This window comes from Macaca fascicularis, chromosome 9, assembly GCF_037993035.2.
Source record: "Macaca fascicularis isolate 582-1 chromosome 9, T2T-MFA8v1.1".
Classification (NCBI taxonomy): domain Eukaryota; kingdom Metazoa; phylum Chordata; class Mammalia; order Primates; family Cercopithecidae; genus Macaca; species Macaca fascicularis.
This window is the reverse complement of record NC_088383.1, coordinates 33943235-33963568: the sequence shown is the minus strand read 5'-3', so window position 1 is coordinate 33963568 and position 20334 is coordinate 33943235. Positions and strand designations below refer to the sequence as shown.

At 42.2% G+C, this 20334-nt stretch overlaps 1 protein-coding gene across 15 annotated transcripts in view; it reads left to right on the top strand.

Moving 5' to 3' along the window:
• Window positions 1-20334, top strand: part of NRP1 (neuropilin 1) — a 158012-nt gene that overhangs the window by 125302 nt on the left and 12376 nt on the right. For 5 of the 15 annotated variants that reach the window (XM_074001376.1, XM_074001379.1, XM_074001375.1 and 2 more), the window contains 4 exons: window positions 2637-2781; window positions 6925-7029; window positions 12227-12286; window positions 17505-17642. In XM_074001376.1, the coding sequence (XP_073857477.1) occupies window positions 2637-2781; window positions 6925-7029; window positions 12227-12286; window positions 17505-17642 (448 nt within the window). Of the gene's footprint in view, window positions 1-2636; window positions 2782-6924; window positions 7030-12226; window positions 12316-17504; window positions 17643-20334 lie in introns of those variants that run through there. The other 10 variants (XM_074001378.1, XM_074001380.1, XM_074001377.1 and 7 more) reach the window with 3 other exon arrangements.

Below are 20334 nucleotides of genomic sequence, written 5' to 3'. Positions count from 1 at the left end.
GTATCTTACTGACAACAACTTAATTGGGCCTGACAATAATATGTGTCAGAGTCTCAATTACTGGCAGCAATTGCAGTTCTATAAAGAGTGCAGAACCCCGATAGTGAATTTACTTTTCATAAAAAAAAAAAAGAAAGCAATTTTAATTGGAAGAGGCGGGCCTATATTAGCAATGCATTTTTAAACTCCTAGAGGCTTTTCTGAGTTGGAAAAGGCCAATTAATTTACTTCTAGAACTCAGAAACCCGCTGATTCTGTTGCAACCTACCCAATCTGTCTTCACTGACATGCCTCCACTGTTTTGTTATGACATTTCCACCACCGAACAAGCACATATTAGGCTGGTTTTTGATGTCCTGACACAGCTACTGGGCATGGCTCTACTCCTGACTGGCATGGCCTGGGGCCGGCCAGCCACTCCATCTGATCTACCAGGTCTACTAGTCCAATTTGCATCAGATTAAAGACAAATTAATGAAACTAAATGTGTGGCCTTGGGCATAGATGTTTCTTGGACCATGGTGTTTTCACCTATTAAAATCAGGAGACTGGGCCGGCTCGGTGGCTCACATCTGTAATCCCAGCACTTTGGGAGGCTGAGGTGGGCATATCACCTGAGGTCAGGAGTTCGAGACCAGCCTGGCCAACATGGTGAAACCCTGTCTCTACTTAAAATACAACAATTAGCCAGGCATGGTGGCGGGTGCCTGTAATCCCAGCTACTCTGGAGGCTGAGGCAAGATAATTGCTTGAAGGTTATCTTCAAGGTTGCAGTGAGGCAGAGGCAGTGAGCTGGAGGCAGAGGTTGCAGTGAGCTGAGATCGCACCACTGCACTCCAACCTTGGTGACAGAGCGAGACTCCGTCTCTAAAAAAATAAATAAATAAATGAAGAGACTGGACTAGATGGTTTGAAAGGGCAGAGGCATCATCGTGGTGTGGTTAAGGGCGCCAGTTAAGACCACCTAGATTTGAGTCCTGGCTCTGCCACTTGCTGTGTGTATGACCATGGGCCAATGACTTGACAACTCTGTGCCTCAGTTTCCTTGTCTGTAAAAGGACCATAATATAGAATTTACCTCATGGAGAATTTACCTTCATTTGGAAAATTAAATGTAACATGTTTTTAAAATCTCTGAATAGTTAAAAAATACGTGGCCAGGCATGGTGGTTCATGCCTATAATCCCAGTACTTTGGGAGGCCAAGGCAGGCAGATCACTTGAGGTCAGGAGTTCAAGACCAGCTTGGCCAACATGGTGAAACCCCATCTCTACTAAAAATACAAAAATTAGTTGGACATATTGGTGTGCACCTGCAATCCCAGCTACTTGGGAGGCTGAGACAGGAGAATCACTTGCGCACGAGAGGCGCAGGTTGCAGAGAGTCAAGATCATGCCACTGCACTCCAGCCTGGGTGACAGGGCGAGACTCTGTCTCAAAAAAAAAAAAAAAGTGCTGCTCTTAAATGGACCATTTTATCAGTTTTCTTTTTCACGTTAGAGATTTTTTTCAGTGGAAAGGTGTGTTAGGAATCATAGATTAGGTTCTATAGAAACAACTGAGAAACTTTTATGGTTTTTCAATATTATAGGAAGATGACAAAATGAGTTGTTCTGAGGGTTAAATGAGTACATAGATTTTAAGCAGTTAGAACAATGTCTTACTCTATCAAACATCATGCAATGTTTGATATCTAAAAGGACATTCCTTATGATGAGACAATTTTCTTTTCCTCCTCCCCCTCTGCCTTCTCCCATTTGGAATGGGATTAAGAATTATGCTGGAGAAGAGGACACAAGGAGGCTCATCCATTTCTTGAAAAGGAAAACAGGGCTAGTCGTTGCTCCATCTTCTCAGAATTCCAGAAAGGATTTTGATCTATCTGGGCATGTGAAAAGGAAACTAAGTCAGTAGCAGCACTGGCAGTGGGTGGCCAAGCTCCTGAAAACTGTCACAGGGACTTCAAGCTAGGAACACACTTCAAAAGAGATGCCAACTCATGCCAGGAGCAGTGGCTCACACCTGTAATCCCAGCACTTGGAGAGGCCAAGCCAGGAGAATCTCTTGCAGCCAGGAGTTTGAGACCAGCCTGGGCAACATGGTGACACCCTGTCTCCACAAAAAATTAGCTGGGCATGGTGGCGCACGCCTGTAATCCCAGCACTTTGGGAGACTGAGGCAAGCGGATCACTTGAGCCCCTAAGTTTAAGACCAGCCTGGGCAACATGGTGAAACCCCATCTCTGCAAAAAATACAAAAGTTAGCTAGGCATGGTGGTGGGTGCCTGTAGTCCCAGCTACTCAGGAGGCTGAGGTGGGAGGATCACTGAGCCCAGGGAGGGTGAGACTGAAGAGAGGTGCAATTGCACCATTGCACTCCACCCTGGGCGACAGAGTGAGACTCCATCTCAAAAAATAATAATAACGAATAAATAAACAAATGCCATCTGTCACTTCTTAGAGAAGCTTTCATTGTTGTTTCCTTTCTCATTTATGAAAGAGATGTCCACCATTTACAAAGTGGTAGAATGAAGCCTTTTCCTCTGCCCTATTCAGAGTCCTGGTGGAGGGAAGAAACAGTTGCTAAAGGGGAGCACTTTTTTTTTCTTAATGCCCTGTGTTTTTCATGCTTCACAGTCTTTTGAGGGCAACAACAACTACGACACACCTGAGCTGCGGACTTTTCCAGCTCTCTCCACGCGATTCATCAGGATCTACCCCGAGAGAGCCACTCATGGCGGACTGGGGCTCCGAATGGAGCTGCTGGGCTGTGAAGTGGAAGGTAATTATGATCTCCAGAGTTAATTCTCATTCCTTTTTAAATTTCCTCTTCCATGCATTTAGGCCCCTGATGGCGCCTTTGCAAATTGCCTACCCTTTTCCCTTGGGAGGCCCCATATCTCAGTGCCCGCCCATCAGTGAGGCTCAAAGCTCTGACACATGTCACAAGGTAGCACCTTCACAGTCCTACTTTTGTCTTGGGTTGTTTGACTCTCCTTGGATTATGTGAGATTGTCTCTCTTTACTTAAAAAAAAAAAAGAGATAATTAATAGAGTTGAAATTCACATAACATAAAATTCACTACAACTCGGTGGCATTTAGCACATTTACAATTCAGTTGTACCAACTCCCCTCTTTCTAGTTCCAAAATATTTCCATCACTCCAGAGGAAAACCCCTTACCCAGTAAGCAGGCAACTTCCCTCAACCCCTGGCAACCACTTTTGCCTTTTAAATATTATTTAGAGGTCGATATCTGATCCAGTTTCTATCTGCAGTGTTGATTACCAGCACATAGAAACAAAGCAGCCTTTGACAGACTAAGACATCAAGACATTATCCTGGATGAATATCTTAGGCTGCTGCAGAGAAACAGAACTTTACATGAGACAACGTGTCTGAAAGTAGAGTGACGTTACTGCCTACACTTAGATTATTATATGAAGGTCATATCAAGTACAAATTCAGTCCACACGCCGACCCCATGGCTGCACTCTCTTTGAACACATAATGAATGAAATGAATGTTTTGAGTTGGTTATTGTACCGTTTAATATATGTATGCACTAGAATCCCCATCTGCCTTAGATTTGGACATAAATGAGTAACCTACACCAGTTTTTCTATCCCCATAGAGGTCTTGCTCCAGCCTAGCTTCAAGAATGACTATTGTTGGCATCCAGATGTTAATCAGCCGAGCATATATGCTCACAGTTGTTTTGAAGAATGCGTTTTAATGTCACCTTCTTGCAATTTTACAATTATTTGTGTCTCAAGCTACCAAATATAATTATATTCCTGAGCACATTAAATACCATAAAACTTTACTTGTGCATGACAGAATCTTCAGCTATCAATCACCATACTCCTGAATAATTCATAGCTACTTTTTCAATGTGTTTATTTAAAAGCAGGCCATTTTCTCCCATTCTTTACTGTGTGGTTGTTTCCATATCTGTAGTCATGCCCTAGACACCTAAATTATCCAGGCACTATCAACACAGACCAAGAATGTCCATGTGCCAGGACTTTGGCAAAGGATGCCAAGAAAAAGAAGGGATGGGTGGACTCCATTCACTGCAGATGCGTTCGTTCAATTCACAGAGAAACGTGGTCATCTGGAAAGGGAGTCTGCTCTCAGGATGCGAAATCTGTAGCCCGGATTCTGGAAGGCGATGCTGATTTAGGAGGTGGAGTGAATGGAGGGTTGAAAAGATAGCCTGCTGGAAGTTTTGAAAGCACCCTTGCAAAAATTGTAAGGAGAACGTGATGACAGTGAAAGAGATCTGACCTAACTGACTCCATCTTGCTTCTAACCTCCAAGCTGTCCTTGTTCATTCCTGGGCGTAGGCCAAACTAACTTTAGGAGGAACTTGTGGTTTAACTTTGAAACAAAGACAATAACAGCTCTTTCCCAAAACAAACCCCCTTCCTGCCTGGGTACTAGATTGCCTTTGCAAGGCTAACGAATTAGCCACAAAATTAGAAATTATGGTTTAGGGGAAAAAATGAAATTATGGTTTAGGGGTCATGCACCTGGAGGCTGCAAGATTCTGAACCTCCCCAAATTGCTCCTGGGGATGATGTCACTGTTGTAAAATCTAAGATCAGGGCTTCAGATATTTTGCAGACCCTGTAGTTGACGGATCAGCTGGCACTACCCAGATCAATCAACTGGCTCATCCTGCCTTGTGTCCCCACCAGAAATTGACTCAGCACAAGAGGACACCTTCAACTCCCTGTGATTTCATCTCAGACCTGACCAATGAGCACCTGCCACTTTTCAACCCCTACTCACCAAATTATCCTTCAAAACCTCAACCCCAATCAATAATAGAACCCCTATCTCCCATACAGTTGTCTCCGCATGAATTAAACTCCTTCTCTATTGCAATTCCCCTGTCTTGACAAATCAGCCCTGTCTAGGCAGCAGGCAAGGAGGACTCATTGGGAAGTTAGAGCTTCCACTCTCTAGTGTCACTTCTGTAGTGAGGTAGAAATGATCGGTGAAGGGATTTGCCTACAGATGTTTCCAAGCACTCACAAAAGTGAGGACATTGCCTTGGGCCATATGTGAAACAAACATCTGGGGAAAGTAATGTCGAAGCTTTTTGATATGATTGGTGAAAAGAAATGCTTTTCTTCTCCCTTCAATCAGTAACAGGCCCTTATTAAATATCTACTCTGTGCCTTGTTCTAGGGGAGACACCTAAGGGAATGCAGGAGAAAGATGCAGTCCACTCCAGCCTCCCAGGAGTGTCTGTCCTAGGTGCTAGCACTTATATTTAAGAAATAAAGAACCACAGGCTGGGTGCAGTGGCTCACGTCTGTAATCCCAGCTACTCGTGAGGCTGAGACAGGAGAATCTCTTGAATCAGGGAAGCGGAGGTTGCAGTGAGCTGAGATCACGCCATTGCACTCCAGCCTGGGTGACAAGAGCAAAACTCCAAATCAAAAAAAGAAAAAAGAGATAAAGAACCCCAGAAGATAATATATTTTCAAATAGTAAAACTGGAACATACATATCATTCGCTTCCTCTTTTTTTTCCGTTGAATCTAGTGAATCTAGCTAGCCACTACCTCAGGCCATTTATAATGCGGAACTCCTCCTTTAGAAACAGCTTGATGAATGCAGAAAAATCAGCAAAATGAATAGAGTTTTAAATACTTAAAGGTAGCACATTATCAAGAGCAAGGAGAGCTTAAGGAAGAAAGACAACTGTCTGGCTTGCCAGAGAAGATGCTACTGATTCAATGAGAGCAATACATAGAGGCCAGAATACGGGTGTATGTGTTTTACAAAAAAGTCTGGATTGCAGGCCTGAATGGCATGTATGTTATTTGCACATGGTAACTTCTTAGTTATTACTGGTGTGTGTCTTTGGGCCATTGAAGAAGCTGAAACTTAGCTCTGTTTCTCCACGTGCCATAACTCTGCTTGGTGTTTCAGCACCATTCAAAGAATGTCAGATTTTTACTGAGAAAGCAGCAGCTACTGACACATTCCTATTGGCCAGAAGAGAACAGCCCCCAGCCACCAACATCTTGTATGGTTCTCAGACATCACGAGAACTATCCATTATCTCAAGTCTTATAAAGTGAAATGTAATGCCAAAAACTGTAAAATATTAAACAGATTGCAAAAATGAGTAACAGGCTGAAAAAAAAGTGGAACGAAATTTAAAGGACTTCAAAAGCAGTCTTTGGTTAATGTTGGATACCTTTCAACTGCAAATTCAGAGATATAGGAATACCTGTGAACAGTGGAATGCAGTCCTATGAGAGTTCATGTAAAATGACCCCAGGATATCTGAGACAACTTCTCTCACACACCTGCCCTGGAGAGAGGGCTCACAGTTTGAGAAGCTACTTAAAGAGAAATGGAATCACTGTTTTTTGTTTGTTTGGTTTGGTTTGGTTTTAAAAAGCACTATTGCATTAAATGTGAATGTTGACTCCCTTCGGGGAAGAATTATAATATAAACTTAGCAAACTTAGTCAGTACTAAGAATATAAAAGAATGTATGACAAGTGAGTGCTCTAACACCTCGAAAATGAAAGGGAAAACATTTCAAGCAAAATCTCTATCTTCAAAGTTCTCAACTCCAGGGTCCTGAATAAATAACCAGTGAGAACTCAAGAGCTTTTCAGAAGAAGGATGTTTATGTAGATAACAACGTATAAAATGCTAAGGCAGCCAACTCTACTCAGCAGATATGAATCAAATACCGAAACAAAGCAGGCTCTGCTATTGTACATTCTGCAGAATCCAAGCATATCTAGCTCCTGAAAGAGAGGCAAACCATGCCCCTGGCCTTCTTACCGCAGATTAAAGTTTTCTGCATAAGCGTTAGCAGATCCAACAGCCAGAGGCTTGAGAATACATTTCCAAGGTGTGAGATAATAATCCTTGGATCTTGTTTCAGCCCCTACAGCTGGACCGACCACTCCCAACGGGAACCCGGTGGATGAATGTGATGACGACCAGGCCAACTGCCACAGTGGAACAGGTGATGACTTCCAGCTCACAGGTGCAGAAACCATCTTCATCCCATTGCTGTACCATTTCAGTTCATGTCGTAGTTGGGACCGGCTAACGCCTGTGTGTGTGCTTATAACTCCGCATGGCAAAGAGCTGCCCAGGAATAGAAGCTGCCTTGCCAGAACATGTGCATCTTCATTTCATCGTGTCATCTGGATAGACGAGTTGTTCTTAGTAGCCACAACCACTTGAAACAATAATTTGAGCCATTTTCAGAGCCGAAGGCTAGGACTATCTTAACTGAATAAGAATTTCTCCATGGCTAAATGTGCTAAACTGATCCTTATTTTCAGGCCCCCCTCCCCTCATAACACGTGCACCGCCCCTACATAACCACACACTTCAGAATGTTTATTTTCATTTTCTAATAAGGACAAGTTTTTTTGAGTGGATCCTTTATCCAACGAATGGATAAAATTAGGCTTATATTTGAAGTGCAGCTTTTAGGTTGGGATTTGGCAAATCATTATACATTAACATTTACAAAGGCAGAATTAGTTGCTATTTCACATCACCACTGGCCAGCAAACACATCAGCGATGTTGTGTGCCGAATGTCTCACTAATTAATCTAGAGTATTACTCTCTAATCTCCTAAAACCCTAAAAGCTAGGAAGTGACCTTCTCTTCCACTTGGAATGGCAGAGGAAGTATTAGGCAAGTGGAGAAATGGGATTACACCATTTGGAAATTGGCCGAGGCACTAGGGTTTTCACCCTGTGGTTGCAAAAGGTATCGTGGGACTTTTACTGCTCCCTGGGTCAAAATGCAGTTTCAATAGCATCTGACTCTCATTTTAGATTAAAAGTGAGCTTTTGAATGCAGGTCTGCGTTTTTACCCAGAAGGGACTCGGAGAGCCCACATAATTAATTTCCATGGGCAAAACTGAAGGCGTTACCATGTAACTTCATAATAGGGCCATGTTATTGGCTAATGCATTCGTGCAAAATCTGGAAGGAAATGTCCTACAGTACATTTCCAATTATTTCAAAAGCTCTCCTCTGAAGGAGCGAGAGAGCTCTGCACTCTGAGATGAAATAAAGAGTAAAAGAAAGAAAAAAAAATTGAAAATCTACCCCAGAAATTTGGTACTATAAACTGGGTTTACATTTAAATCCCACCCCCTAAAGCTGTCTCTCTCCAAATTTCCAGAATAATCATTTACATTCATATGGCCAATAAATGTCACATTGCTATGAACTTTTGAATGCTTGTATACAAGCAGCCACAAGCCACAAAACTTAGTTTAATTAATGCAGAGGCATATTCTGTGTAAGATGTCAAGTTCAAGTTGAAAACTCAACCGCTGATATAAAAAACAGAGTACTATTCCATGAACCAAGTCCTCTGGAAGCTTCCCGGGGTTGCCTGTAAACATTCTGCCACAAACCTCAGGCTTTTTACAGACCCTGTCACACATCCATAGTGAAATTTCTCATAAAAAAGGAATGATTGCAGGATCCCAGTGTACCCTTTCAATTGCCCTCTTGTGGAAGGGGTTCTTTTCTTCATAAACCCTAAAGTGGTCAGTTAATATTGATTAGAAACAAAGCCTCAGATTTACTCCTCATATCAGAACAACCAGCCTTCTCATTTTTGCATTAGTTCATGACTGAATCAATTGAAACTGAAGCCTTTGAATGAAATAGGGCGAGTATGTTAGCCTGGAGCAAATTGTGTATGGCAGCGAGTTACAAACCACAGAAAATGGGTCATTTATAGTGGAAACACTGACAACCTTTCAAAACTGTAAGGTTTTGCTTTACCTACAGCGTTCAAATTATTTCTTTGGTAGATAGAAGAAAGTTCATTCTGATTTTTTCTTTTTACATATTACCATGGCAAAAAAAAGTTATTCCCAGATCAGCACATTTGTCTCAATAATTCTATAAATACTCTCATATATTAAGAACCGCTGAGGATGTTGATAAGGCCTGTCCCACACCTCCATCAAGAAGAAGTCATTTTAGAAGACGTTTTCATGCTTCATATCCATTTATTGCAAGAAGGCAATCTTTTTCTTTTTAAAACATTTTGTACTTTACAAAACTATTTGCTATTCTTTTCTGAAAATGGATGTGCTCACATGCCATTGTTTGCAAGGGGCAAAAACCTCACCTAACCCAGACACCTTTTTATATGGAAACTACACATCTCCTATGCTCACGAGCAATTTTGCATCCTTTTTGCTAATTCTGGCACAGGCTTTGCTGTCAGGACTACAAACGTTGGATGTTTAGTGTGATGAAACCAAACCAAGAGCGTTATTGCTTTAACTCTGATAGGTGGAACATGGAAATTGGGATCAATGCTGTCTTTAGGGGTTGTCTGTTCCTTAGCACAGGTGTTGATTTAATTTATTCTCCTAGAGTGACCTACCTGTATCTAGAGGGGAGAAATATTGTAGTGAAATGCTTGTTACTTACAAACCACGCCGAATTCCAGGTGTACTCTACCAAATGCATGGAAAGGAGTAGAGTGTGCTCTCCCAGACCTCCTAGCCAAGGTGAAGATGCTTCCCTGAAGTTACTCATTTGCAAATGCCTTGGAAGTCATTAGATAATACACTTGGCCTCAAAGGCACCAGACAGCTAAATTTTACATTGGAGCTGTGTATACCCAACAGTGGAATTTGCTTCCCGACCTATAGCAAAACCGATTATGCATATCAGTTTTAAAAAGCAAATTTTCACCTTGAATCTTTCTCCTATAAGACCACGGGGAACAGAATGCTAATGTATTCTGGCCTCCCTCCAATTCTGCCATTATAGATTCACCTTCTTAACCCATAGTACATATAATTCCTTCTTCCTAGTGCCTGCCTTGTTGAGGCCTTGCACACATGTGACCACTCATCCAGCATATTTGCTGGGAGAACTGAGGTACCGTGATTTGGTGCTGCAGTTGATTAGCCTAGAAATCTTAAGACCATTCCAAGAGCACAATTTTATGGCTCTCTGATTCATGCTATGGAAATGTAACATGATTTCTGATCTGTGGGAACTGCCAGATAGGCCTGGCCCAAATAAAGATCATCACAAATCTTTATTGAATTATATTATTGGGAAGTGCACAATTATGGCACCCTGTAACCACCTCCAGAACTTTCCATGGTAGTCATGGGCCCACCCCATTCACTTACCCTGAATTGGTTCAATACTGTATCTGGATATAACAGGTTACTTCCAACCATAATCTGCATCATGGATGGACATAAGGAGAAACAGCTTTCTCAAGCACCTATGTAATAAACAGCAAACCACTGTTTCCCAAACTCAGTGGGTTATAAGACTCATCTGAGAAGCTTTCAAAAATACAGATTTTGGCCGGGCATGGTGGCTCACACCTGTAACACCAGCACTTTGGGAGGCCAAAGCGAGAAGATCACTCGAGGTCAGAAGTGTGAGACCAGCCTGGGCCAGATAGCGAGATCCCTGTCTCCAAAAATATATATATATACACACACACACACACACACACACACACACACACACACACACATATATATATATATATATATATATATATATATATATATATATATATATCAGCCAGGCTTGGTGGCACACACCTAGTCCTGGCTACTCAGGAGGCTGAGGCAGGAGGATCCCCTGAGCCCAAGAGTTTGAGGCTACAGTGCATGATGGCACCACTGCACTCCAGCCTGGGTGACAGCAAGACTCTGTCTCAAAAAAATACGGATTTCAAAGCCTTACGCCTAGAGATTCCAATTCTCATTTAGGTCTGGAGAGGACAGGTGGATGGGAGACTGCAATTTCAACAAGCGTTCTGGTGATTCTTATGGTTGGGCAAGTTTAAGAACACTACTTTACAACAGAAGTGTAATGATGAACAGTGGGAAATGGGTGAGTGAGTAAAGAGGTGGAAGAGAAGGTGAAGCTAAGTCTCAATAGACAAGGTTACAGCCTGTCCCCTGACCAGTGAGATGCAGTAGGCCTGCACTCATTGGAAACTCACAGCAGTCAGGGTATTACTTGTTCAGTCTGTGAACAAGTTTCTCCTGTTCTTGTTCACAAGAACTGGGACTGTGAAATGTTTCTCCTGTTCTCCGTTTCCTGCTGCTTCCTGCAGCTTCTCCAAACCACATACAGGGCAGAGTATTTGTCCTTGAGGAAAGTAAACAGCTCCGGTAGCCAAACAGAGGAGGAACCCATAGCACCTTACTTTAAACCCTCAGTTTTCCAGTTTTTAAAATAGGTTGTGGGGACTAGCCTTGCAACTTCCCTGAAGGCACACACCTGAAACCTTGGAAAACGATTTAAAGATTAGAGGTTGAGGTCAAGTTTAATACCCAAGTCACCGAGGAGGTGACTTTGCTTTTGCAGAGGCCTTTGCTTTTCACTGTTGCAATTGTGTGCTGTGTTTTGTCTGGGAATCAGTGAGTGCCCATGGAGTGAAGTCCCAATTTCTGGGTGCCTTCTGAATGCTTTGTAAAGAAAGGTGTTAGGATACGTTGTCTACTTAAAAATTGCAGGCTGGGCACGGTGGCTCACACGTGTAATCCTAGCACTTTGGCAGGCTGAGGTGGACGGATCACTTGGGGTCAGGTGTTCAAGACCAGGCTGGCCAATATGGTAAAACCCTGTCTCTACTAAAAATACAAAAATTATCTGGACATGGTGCCACATGCCTGTAATCCCAGCTACTCAGGAGGCTGAGGCAGGAGACTCGCTTGAACCTGGGAGGCAGAGGTTGTAGTGAGCCGAGACTGTGCCACTGCACTCCAGCCTGGGCAACAGAGTAAGACTCCATCTCAAAAAAAAAAGAAAGAAAATTGCTAAGAGATTAAAGTGTTCTCACCATAAAGAAAGCCCAAAATAGGTTTATGAAGTAATGCATATGTGAACTAGCTTGATTTAGCCATTCTACTAAGTGTACCAAAACATCACATTGTATGCCATAAATATATACAACTTCTATTTGTTAATTTAGACAATTATTTTATCTGTAAATTTTTAAAAGAAGTATGTTAGGTAAAAAAATGGTTTATTTGAATTTGATATTGTGATGAACAAAATTGAAGGGAAACAATTGCTACCACTGAAATTAAAAGGATTTTTCTATGGAAAATATTTGCCTCTGATAGACATTTTAAGTGTACATTTTTCTCCTGCATATTCGCTACCGTTTTCTTATTTTTGCATGTTGCTGTTTTTGTTTTTCAGGTGGCACCACTGTGCTGGCCACAGAAAAGCCCACGGTCATAGACAGCACCATACAATCAGGTATCAAATAAAATATGAAATGTGACAGATTCCATGTACCTCTCTCCTCTCCGCGGCTGCGCTCCTCGCTTTCAGTTTCCCTGAAAGTCCTAGAAGGAGAGATGCCACACAGCATCTGGTCTCCAAGCATGAGCCATAAATATTGCTTTCCTTTCATCCACATGTATATGCAGCAGGGAGTGAGATTTCCTTCTCCATCAGTAATTGCCAAATGGTGACAATCCCAGCTCTCCACTGAAGGAACGGAGTAACATACTTTGTTTAAACGCAGCACATCTAGGACATGGATTGTGTTTGCAAACTACAGGAGAAGGAAATCTCACAGGCAGCACAGCCCGACTATTTATTTTCATCGCAATCCTGCAAAACCCAGACAGGCAAAGTTTGTCAGTTTTGCCTGCCATGGAGTTGGCAGTTTTACAACAGCGTTTCCAGTGGGCGTGCCATGAAACGGGGTTCAGGAAACCGCAGTTTATAATTGTGCATGGAGAGAAGCACACCCTTGGGAACAGCACCTCCTCATCCTTTTATTAATAGAAAAGCGTAACGACTTTTAAAGCCCTTGGTTTGCTGTCGATCAGGGGCCAGTCACGGTTAAACGGTGGCCTTCCTCTCGCTGGCCTTTGTGTTTAGTTAGTATCCTGTAAAATTCTTCCCGGCAGACATACACGAAGGGAAACAGTCAGTATAAGCAATCAGAGGTTTTAAATACTTTAAAGTTAATCATTAGAGTAAGGTGAGCAGGTCAGTTTTCCAGCTTTCTCCCATTTCCTCTATTGAAGCCCTCTCAGCCTTGGCCTCTGCAGTCATTTATTAATGGGGCGTGTGGTGTATATCAATGTTTCCTCAACGCTATGACACTACCCAGCTAGGCAGAAAGTAGAAAGGGCCGCCCTAATTAGTATGCTTTCTTAAAGGACGCTGTCACTGTTGACCTGATTAAACTGCAAAACAAACTTCTCTTCGGTCGAACTTAACCCCCAGCTGCCCTGTAGCATGTTCAGGTTGACAAAATTCCTGCTACCACACAGCCCAGACACCCCCTACAAAACCAAGAGATGAAACGGAAGAGTCACTGCCGAAATTCAGAAAATGGTGTAGTCCTACACACATCTTAAGTTGTAAAATGCGGCTTTCAAAGACTGTGCGGGCACCTCCCATAACTGAAGGTACTCATGAGAACAGCCCTGCCTCTCCTTTTCTTTGTACCTTTCCTGTAAGTTCTCAGCCCTTGGGAAGATTTTCTGTGGATAAAGGGTAATGACCACCAGTTGGTTCTCTATGTCCTTTCTGGGATAGGGAAGAGGGGTGAGGTGAATAAATGAAGTTCTGATCACATAACAAACCTTTTAGCTGTTGTTGCAGTTTCTTCTCTTGCCAGAGAGGTAATTAAAGCCACTATGAAGTTGCCAGCTAATTTATTTCATCTCATCCCTCTTCTCCTTGACTATGAAAGGGGGTAGGGATCGTTAAAAAAAAAAAACAGAAGTGAACAAGAGCTGTGTAGAAAATGGAAAGTTATATCAGATTCCAAATCTAGGTAATCTTCCCTGAATGTTGAAGGTCAATATTGTCAGAGCAGGAGTGGTTTTGTTAACATATTTGATTTGTGCACAATCTCAAGGTCACTTGAGGGATGGCTTCTCAGAGTGGCCAGTCATTCCTGTCACAGAGTCTACTGTGGTCAGAGGGCAGGTGTGCAAATTACAACAGTAGGACCTATTGCTATCACCCTCTGAACAAGTTCAGTTCAAACCACACGGGTCTACTGATCGGGGTGGTCTGACCCGGTTTGAATTTCACAGTCAGTGCAGAGTCCTTTGCAAATTGACTTGCTTTCTTGTTTCTCCATTGTCTAAGTCATGAATCTGGACTCCAAGTCTCTGTTTGTGGCTAATGGACTGTCTGACCTTCCTGGAAGGAGTTCTGTTGATCGTAACCTCCTCGCTAAGTCAATGCCCAGAATATTGCACGGGGACTTGAGCATGCTTCAGCCAGGGGTCAGGTCTGACTCTGAAGAGCTGACCTGGTGGCCCAAGTCTCCTGATACTTTGATCCACACTGTTCTGCAGGATTCAGATTCTTCAAGTGTCGTCACAAGCAGCAGTCAATGAGACCTCAAAACCTTCATCATAATTCCATTTTGCCATTACAGACTCAACTCAGAGTCTTACGATTTCATCTTACTGATTCTCATCAACATAATAAACTCCATGGGCATGTAATATTTATATACTTTTATGTAATCAGATGCAGAAAAGCTGGTTAACCCTCCACCAGCAAGTGATGGGATCCTTATATTTTTAATCCAGTTCTCTCTGGTGAGAGCTCTAACCCTCTGAGGCTCCTCCAGCATTCCTGCAGCAGCTCGGAGTATATTCTTCACCTATGATTGTATGGGCCTGAGCACCTCTGCTTGTTTAGACTGAAAGACTAGTCTATGAATAAGTGAGTTAATCTGCTCTATAGAAGTTTGGAATATCAGATTTAAAAATTAAATCCTTATGCATGCATGTGGTGCTAATGATCCAACTTCAGGCAAGATGGGTTTGGCAAGCACAGCTGGTACTTGCTCTCAGAGGCTATAAATTTGTTTTAAGTTCAGAATATTGTTTCCTGCTATTTTTAAGAGTCAAGAAGGGATTTAGCTGGATTACCCCCATTGAATTTAATGAGAGTTGTGTGCCCCTCCAGGGCTCGGGTAATATTTTGAAAACGTAAACGTCAGTAGTCCTATATGTTTGTTTCATTCATTCATTTGCTTTTTTTCTTTTCTTTTCTCTCTCCCTTTCTCCTTTCCTCTGTCCTTCTCTCTTTCTTTTTCCTTTCTATAAATGTTTATGGGTAGTTTGTGTGTTTGTCTTTCTAGCCAAGCTGAAAGGTCACTCCATAACCCTCCCCAACAAAAGGCATTGATTTAAAAACATACCCTTTAAATAACCAAATTGCCACAAGTTACGTGATCAAGACAAGAGGATAAAAGGGCAGTAAAATACAAAAAGAGCAATTCACCTTGTTAAATGTACAGGATGAGGAAGGACACTGGAAGGTAAAGGCAGACTGTCATTCTCTGAAGCGAGAAGAAGTGCCTGAAACATTTTGTCAGGCAAAGGGGTTCCATGTCCTGGTCATTTCAAAAATATCCAAGTTCCTACATTTTATGATAGCATCAGAATATTAATAGCCACAATAATGGATGATGTCGTTTTCCGTTCTATAGATAATAAATGTAATGCATTAACAAGGTAAATATAGGCAGAACTGTGTGTGCTGGGGTGGCTTTCATTATCCTGAATGTGCATGTTTTATAAAGTGTATTTAAGCAGAAAAATCAATACCACACACACATTAACATGTTCCGATATTAACATTTTCTAACATGAGATTATGCAACAATACATTTTAGGGTCGTGGGCATTGGCATCCAAGGTGGCTCAATCATTCAGTCACCGTTCAGTTGACTGTACTTCATCTACATAATTCAATCTTGCTACAGAAAAGTGTGGTAAATTTTGGAGCGGGTTTCCCATGCCTTAAGAAGTCCTGTTTCATGGCTATGATAGACTAAACCTGAAATATATCTCTCCGATGACACTATAGCTGTGAAAAATATAGCCTTTTTGCACTAAATGTAAGTACTCATGTTAGACACATCACATAGCTTGCTAGTTTACTTTCCCCAGCTGGCTCTGTCTAGCCTTTGGGAGGTCAAGGCATCATTGGGAGAATCCAGACTGCTCCTTTTTGATAGTTCTTATGGCGAATTCCTTCCAAAATTTGACATTAGCCCTAGAAAAGGGTTCCTTACAAACTAAAAAGGCAAAGTAAACCATTCTTATCTATTCCATAAATCTTCCCATTAAAATTCCTCCTGCCATTGGGGGAGGGGCTGTAGAGACCAGGCTCAGAGCAGAAAGCGAGATACTTTGTATTAAACACGAGCAAGTTAAAGAGCTCAAAAGGAGATAAGGTCTTGGCCTGACCCTAATACAGCATCTAATACCAGACTTCCCTTATTGTTCATAGGGATTCTTTTGAGGCTTATTTTTAAGTTCAACGGGCCAGACGCCCCAGGCGCCTCCCTGTTTGTTTCAATGCTGCCATCTCGTGGACTGCCTACACTCAGTGACGAGCCTAGAGGCCCTTCGTCACCGGGGAAAGCAGCTGCGTCTGTGGGCTTCGTTCTTTATAGGGAAGATGAAAGAAGGGGGCAGAAACCTGAGAATTTCGTCTTTAGAATTTTTTTATTGTTAGCTTATGTTTACGAAAACAACAGTCATACTTGGGATAAGTAGCGATGATTTCATTTTTCCCATACTTAAAAGTTCAGCTCCTTTCAAAAAGAGGCTGCGTAAAAGTCAGGCTGTGGGTTTTAAAAACACCATAGTCCAACAGCACCTCGTAGGGCACACACAAGGCAAGTCACTCCCGTGAATTCATTCACGCTGTCTTTTCAGATTCCTAAGGAAACCTTTTGAACATTAAAAAAAAAAGAAGAAAAGTAAAGTAAAAAACGGGTAGCTACTGAAATGGGCTTTGGATTTAGATGACCTTGCATTGAGGTTTTAAGCCGGGTGAACAATTTATATGTAAATTTAGAAATTAAAAAAGCAGAAATTTATACTTAAATTAATCGACTTTATAGAAAGCATGGAAGAAAAAAAATAATCTTAAAATGCTTAAGAGATTCTAACCCTGACATTAAAGACCTGAAGCATGAACTGGTGAGGTGGAAATAGAGAAAACCTCCCGGGTGAGGCATTTCGCCAAGTTACTTTCCACTTTTGAGGCTTCATGGGTCAATCTCTAATTAAGATTCTTTTCATTGGCGGGTATCAACTTATATGATTCATCCTCAAGAACAGAATGGCTTTCATATTAAATACTGTGGAAATGGGGAGAGTGTTGCAAATGTAATATACGTGCTTTAGAAAATAGCCTTCCTGGAAATTTTATGTAAACCCAATTTGACAGGCAGTCCATAATCTTTTTAAAGCTGGATTTTTAAAGAAATTACTAAATGTGATTTTGCAAACATTTTGACATCTCCATGCATCTTTTGGTTTCTTGGTAATCCTGGCTTTCCCAGAATTTTCAAACAGACATAAAGTTGTATAAATCATGCTTTCCATGAATGAATGAAGGGCTTTTGTGACCCTAAATGATCAAATGTGTCTTTCTCTGCCTGTCTCTTGTTTTTACTTCCCACCCACTGAAGAGTTTCCTACATATGGTTTTAACTGTGAATTTGGCTGGGGCTCTCACAAGACCTTCTGCCACTGGGAACATGACAATCACGTGCAGCTCAAGTGGAGTGTGTTGACCAGCAAGACGGGACCCATTCAGGATCACACAGGTAGCACAGAGTTCACTTCGGCTGCATGGCTTTGCAGATTCTCTTTGATTCCGAGGCTGTGTTACTGGGAGGGCTTCTAATGTCTGTGAATTTAGGGGAGTGGGAAATACTACAGGCATTCACATGTGCCCTTATTTTCTGGAATTAACAATGTTTCTTTCCCTAGTACAAAGAAGCATAGGGCAAATCATACTAATGCCCCTTGAAGTTGGCCACTGATTGGCCTCCTTGAAAACAGCAAATTGGGCAAGGATGTATGCATTAGCATTCATCTTATACTTTTTTTTTTTTTTTTGAAACGGAGTCTCACTGTTGTCTGGGCTGGAATGCAATGGCACTATCTCCGCCCACTGCAACCTCCGCCTCCCGGGTTCACGCAATTCTCCTGCCTCAGCCTCCCGAGTACCTGGGATTACAGGTACACACCACCACAGCCGGCTAATTTTTTGTATTTTTAGTAGAGACGGGGTTTCACCATGTTGGCCAGGCTGGTCTCGAACTCCTGACCTCATGATCCGCCCGCCTCAGCTTCCCAAAGTGCTGGAATTATAGGTGGGAACCGCTGCGACTGGCCTTATCTTATACTTTTTCTGAACTTCTTACTTTGGGCAATTTCAACCATATTCACAAATGGAAAAGAAATAGTAGAATGAATTCTCTATATGCATGACCCTGCTTCAACAATTATCAGATCATAGGAAACTTAATCTATGTCTGTCATCCCTGACTCTGAATTATTTTCAAACAAGTCCACCAGGCATATATTTATGTCATCTCATTTATTTTACAACTAAAGAAACAATTCACAATGCTTGCTCTCTCCACACCCTTGAAGGGGAGGTGGGGCAAGGTGGCGTGGGATTCTTATTCACTGGGGAAGGATTTAAAGTCTAGTGTATTTCCTTTCAGCAGGTAGAAACCTCACCATGCCCTAGCTCACAACCCTCCCACCACCTCCTGCCTTACTTTCTTCCTAAGATTAATTGGTGGGGGAGGAATGGGTTGGGGGACAGAAAGCTGGTAGCTTCTCCAGTGAGCTCTCTTATCTGCCCCATCCTGCTACCCACCTAGTTATTTCACTGCCCAACTTGAGGTACAGTATAAAGGACCAGCAGGCAGGACATGGTGGCTCACACCTGTAATCCCAGCACTTTGCGGGGCCAGAGCAGGAGAATCAGTTGAGTTAGAGAGTTAGAGACCAGCCTGGGCAACACAGCAAGACACTGACATTACAAAATAAAAGCTTTTTAAAAATCAACCAAGCATAAGTGTGCACGCTTGTAGTCCCAACTACTCAGAGTCTGTTGTGGGACTTTGAGCCTAGGAGTTCGAGGCTGCAGTGACCTATGATCGCACCATTGCACTCCAGCCTGGGTGACAGAACTGGAACCTGTCTCTAAACAGAAAAAAATAAAAATTAAAAATAAAGAAATAAATAACCAGCCATGTCTGGCCCAACACACACACACACACACACACACACAAACACACACACGTATACACACTCACAGCAAACACCCAATCCACGAACTTCTGCACCCACTCGGAAATACTTACAGAGCACTGCTTGCTCAGGTAGTGGCTTCCCAAAAGGTAACCCCGGGGGCATTTACTGATGCTAGGAAACCTCATTACATTCTCCCCATCTTGGCTCTTTGGGTGAGTGAGTCAGTGGACTGATGGCTGGGCCAAGGGTACTTCATGCCTTTCCCATTTTGTGGTTCACTTTTCTCCCAGTGAATATAACCATTAAATAGGTTGAATAGGCCTCCTTCTACCACGGTTACCTCCTTGCCTAATGAGAATGACAAGGAAATTGGATAAAATTGGACTCCTTCAAATCTGAGACACTTTCAATTGAATCTTAAGACAGGCAGTTTTAGAAAACTTAAAATACTTTGACTGTAAATGGCACTGTACATATAAATGGCATCAAATTAACTAAATGCAATTAGCCAAAATGAAGGCAGTAATGGTGGAAAAATTGATGCAAAGTGAAGCAAAATGGCTCAGTAGGATCTGACATTCAAAGGAGGTTAAAAGCTATGTTAGCCAGAGACAAAAGCTAAAAGGCTTGCAGAAGTAAAGTGCTAATTGAGAAAATGAAGACAGAGTTCCTGACCCAGAACTGTGATAAAACCCTTGAAAGGGAAAATATCAGTGCTTTATGTGTTAGAGTATCAGAGAAGGAGGGCTTGTCTTAGATTAACAGCTGAGAAGTGTGATTCCTTCAGAAGGGTTGGACTCTTTTGTTCTCTCAGCCACCCAGATTTACTTGGCAGTTGTGCCAGGTCAGCTCCGACTAGAAAGAACCCCTGCAGCTCTAGAAACACAATCATTTGTGCAGAGAGATGGGTGAGCCCAACATCTGAAAGGCAGGAACTACTTGTTAACAGGGAAAAGATCTAGATGAAAAGAGCCCTCCACGAAGCTCCCGCGCGTAGACTGACATTAGAGAGTAGATGGTGCATTTTTTACAATATTATTTGGTGAAACTTTGCAAACCAGAGATTGGGTTGTTTAAAAAGAAAATGAACACTAGCTAGGTAAAATATCCTGCTGCTTAATTTTGAATATATTGAAAGGCATCCCATTTGCTTGGTTTTCTGCATTTGACCTCTAAGAATGGAACTAGGTACCTCCTTTCAGAGGATTCCTGAAGTCTGGCATCTCTCCCTGGTTCACTGAACAA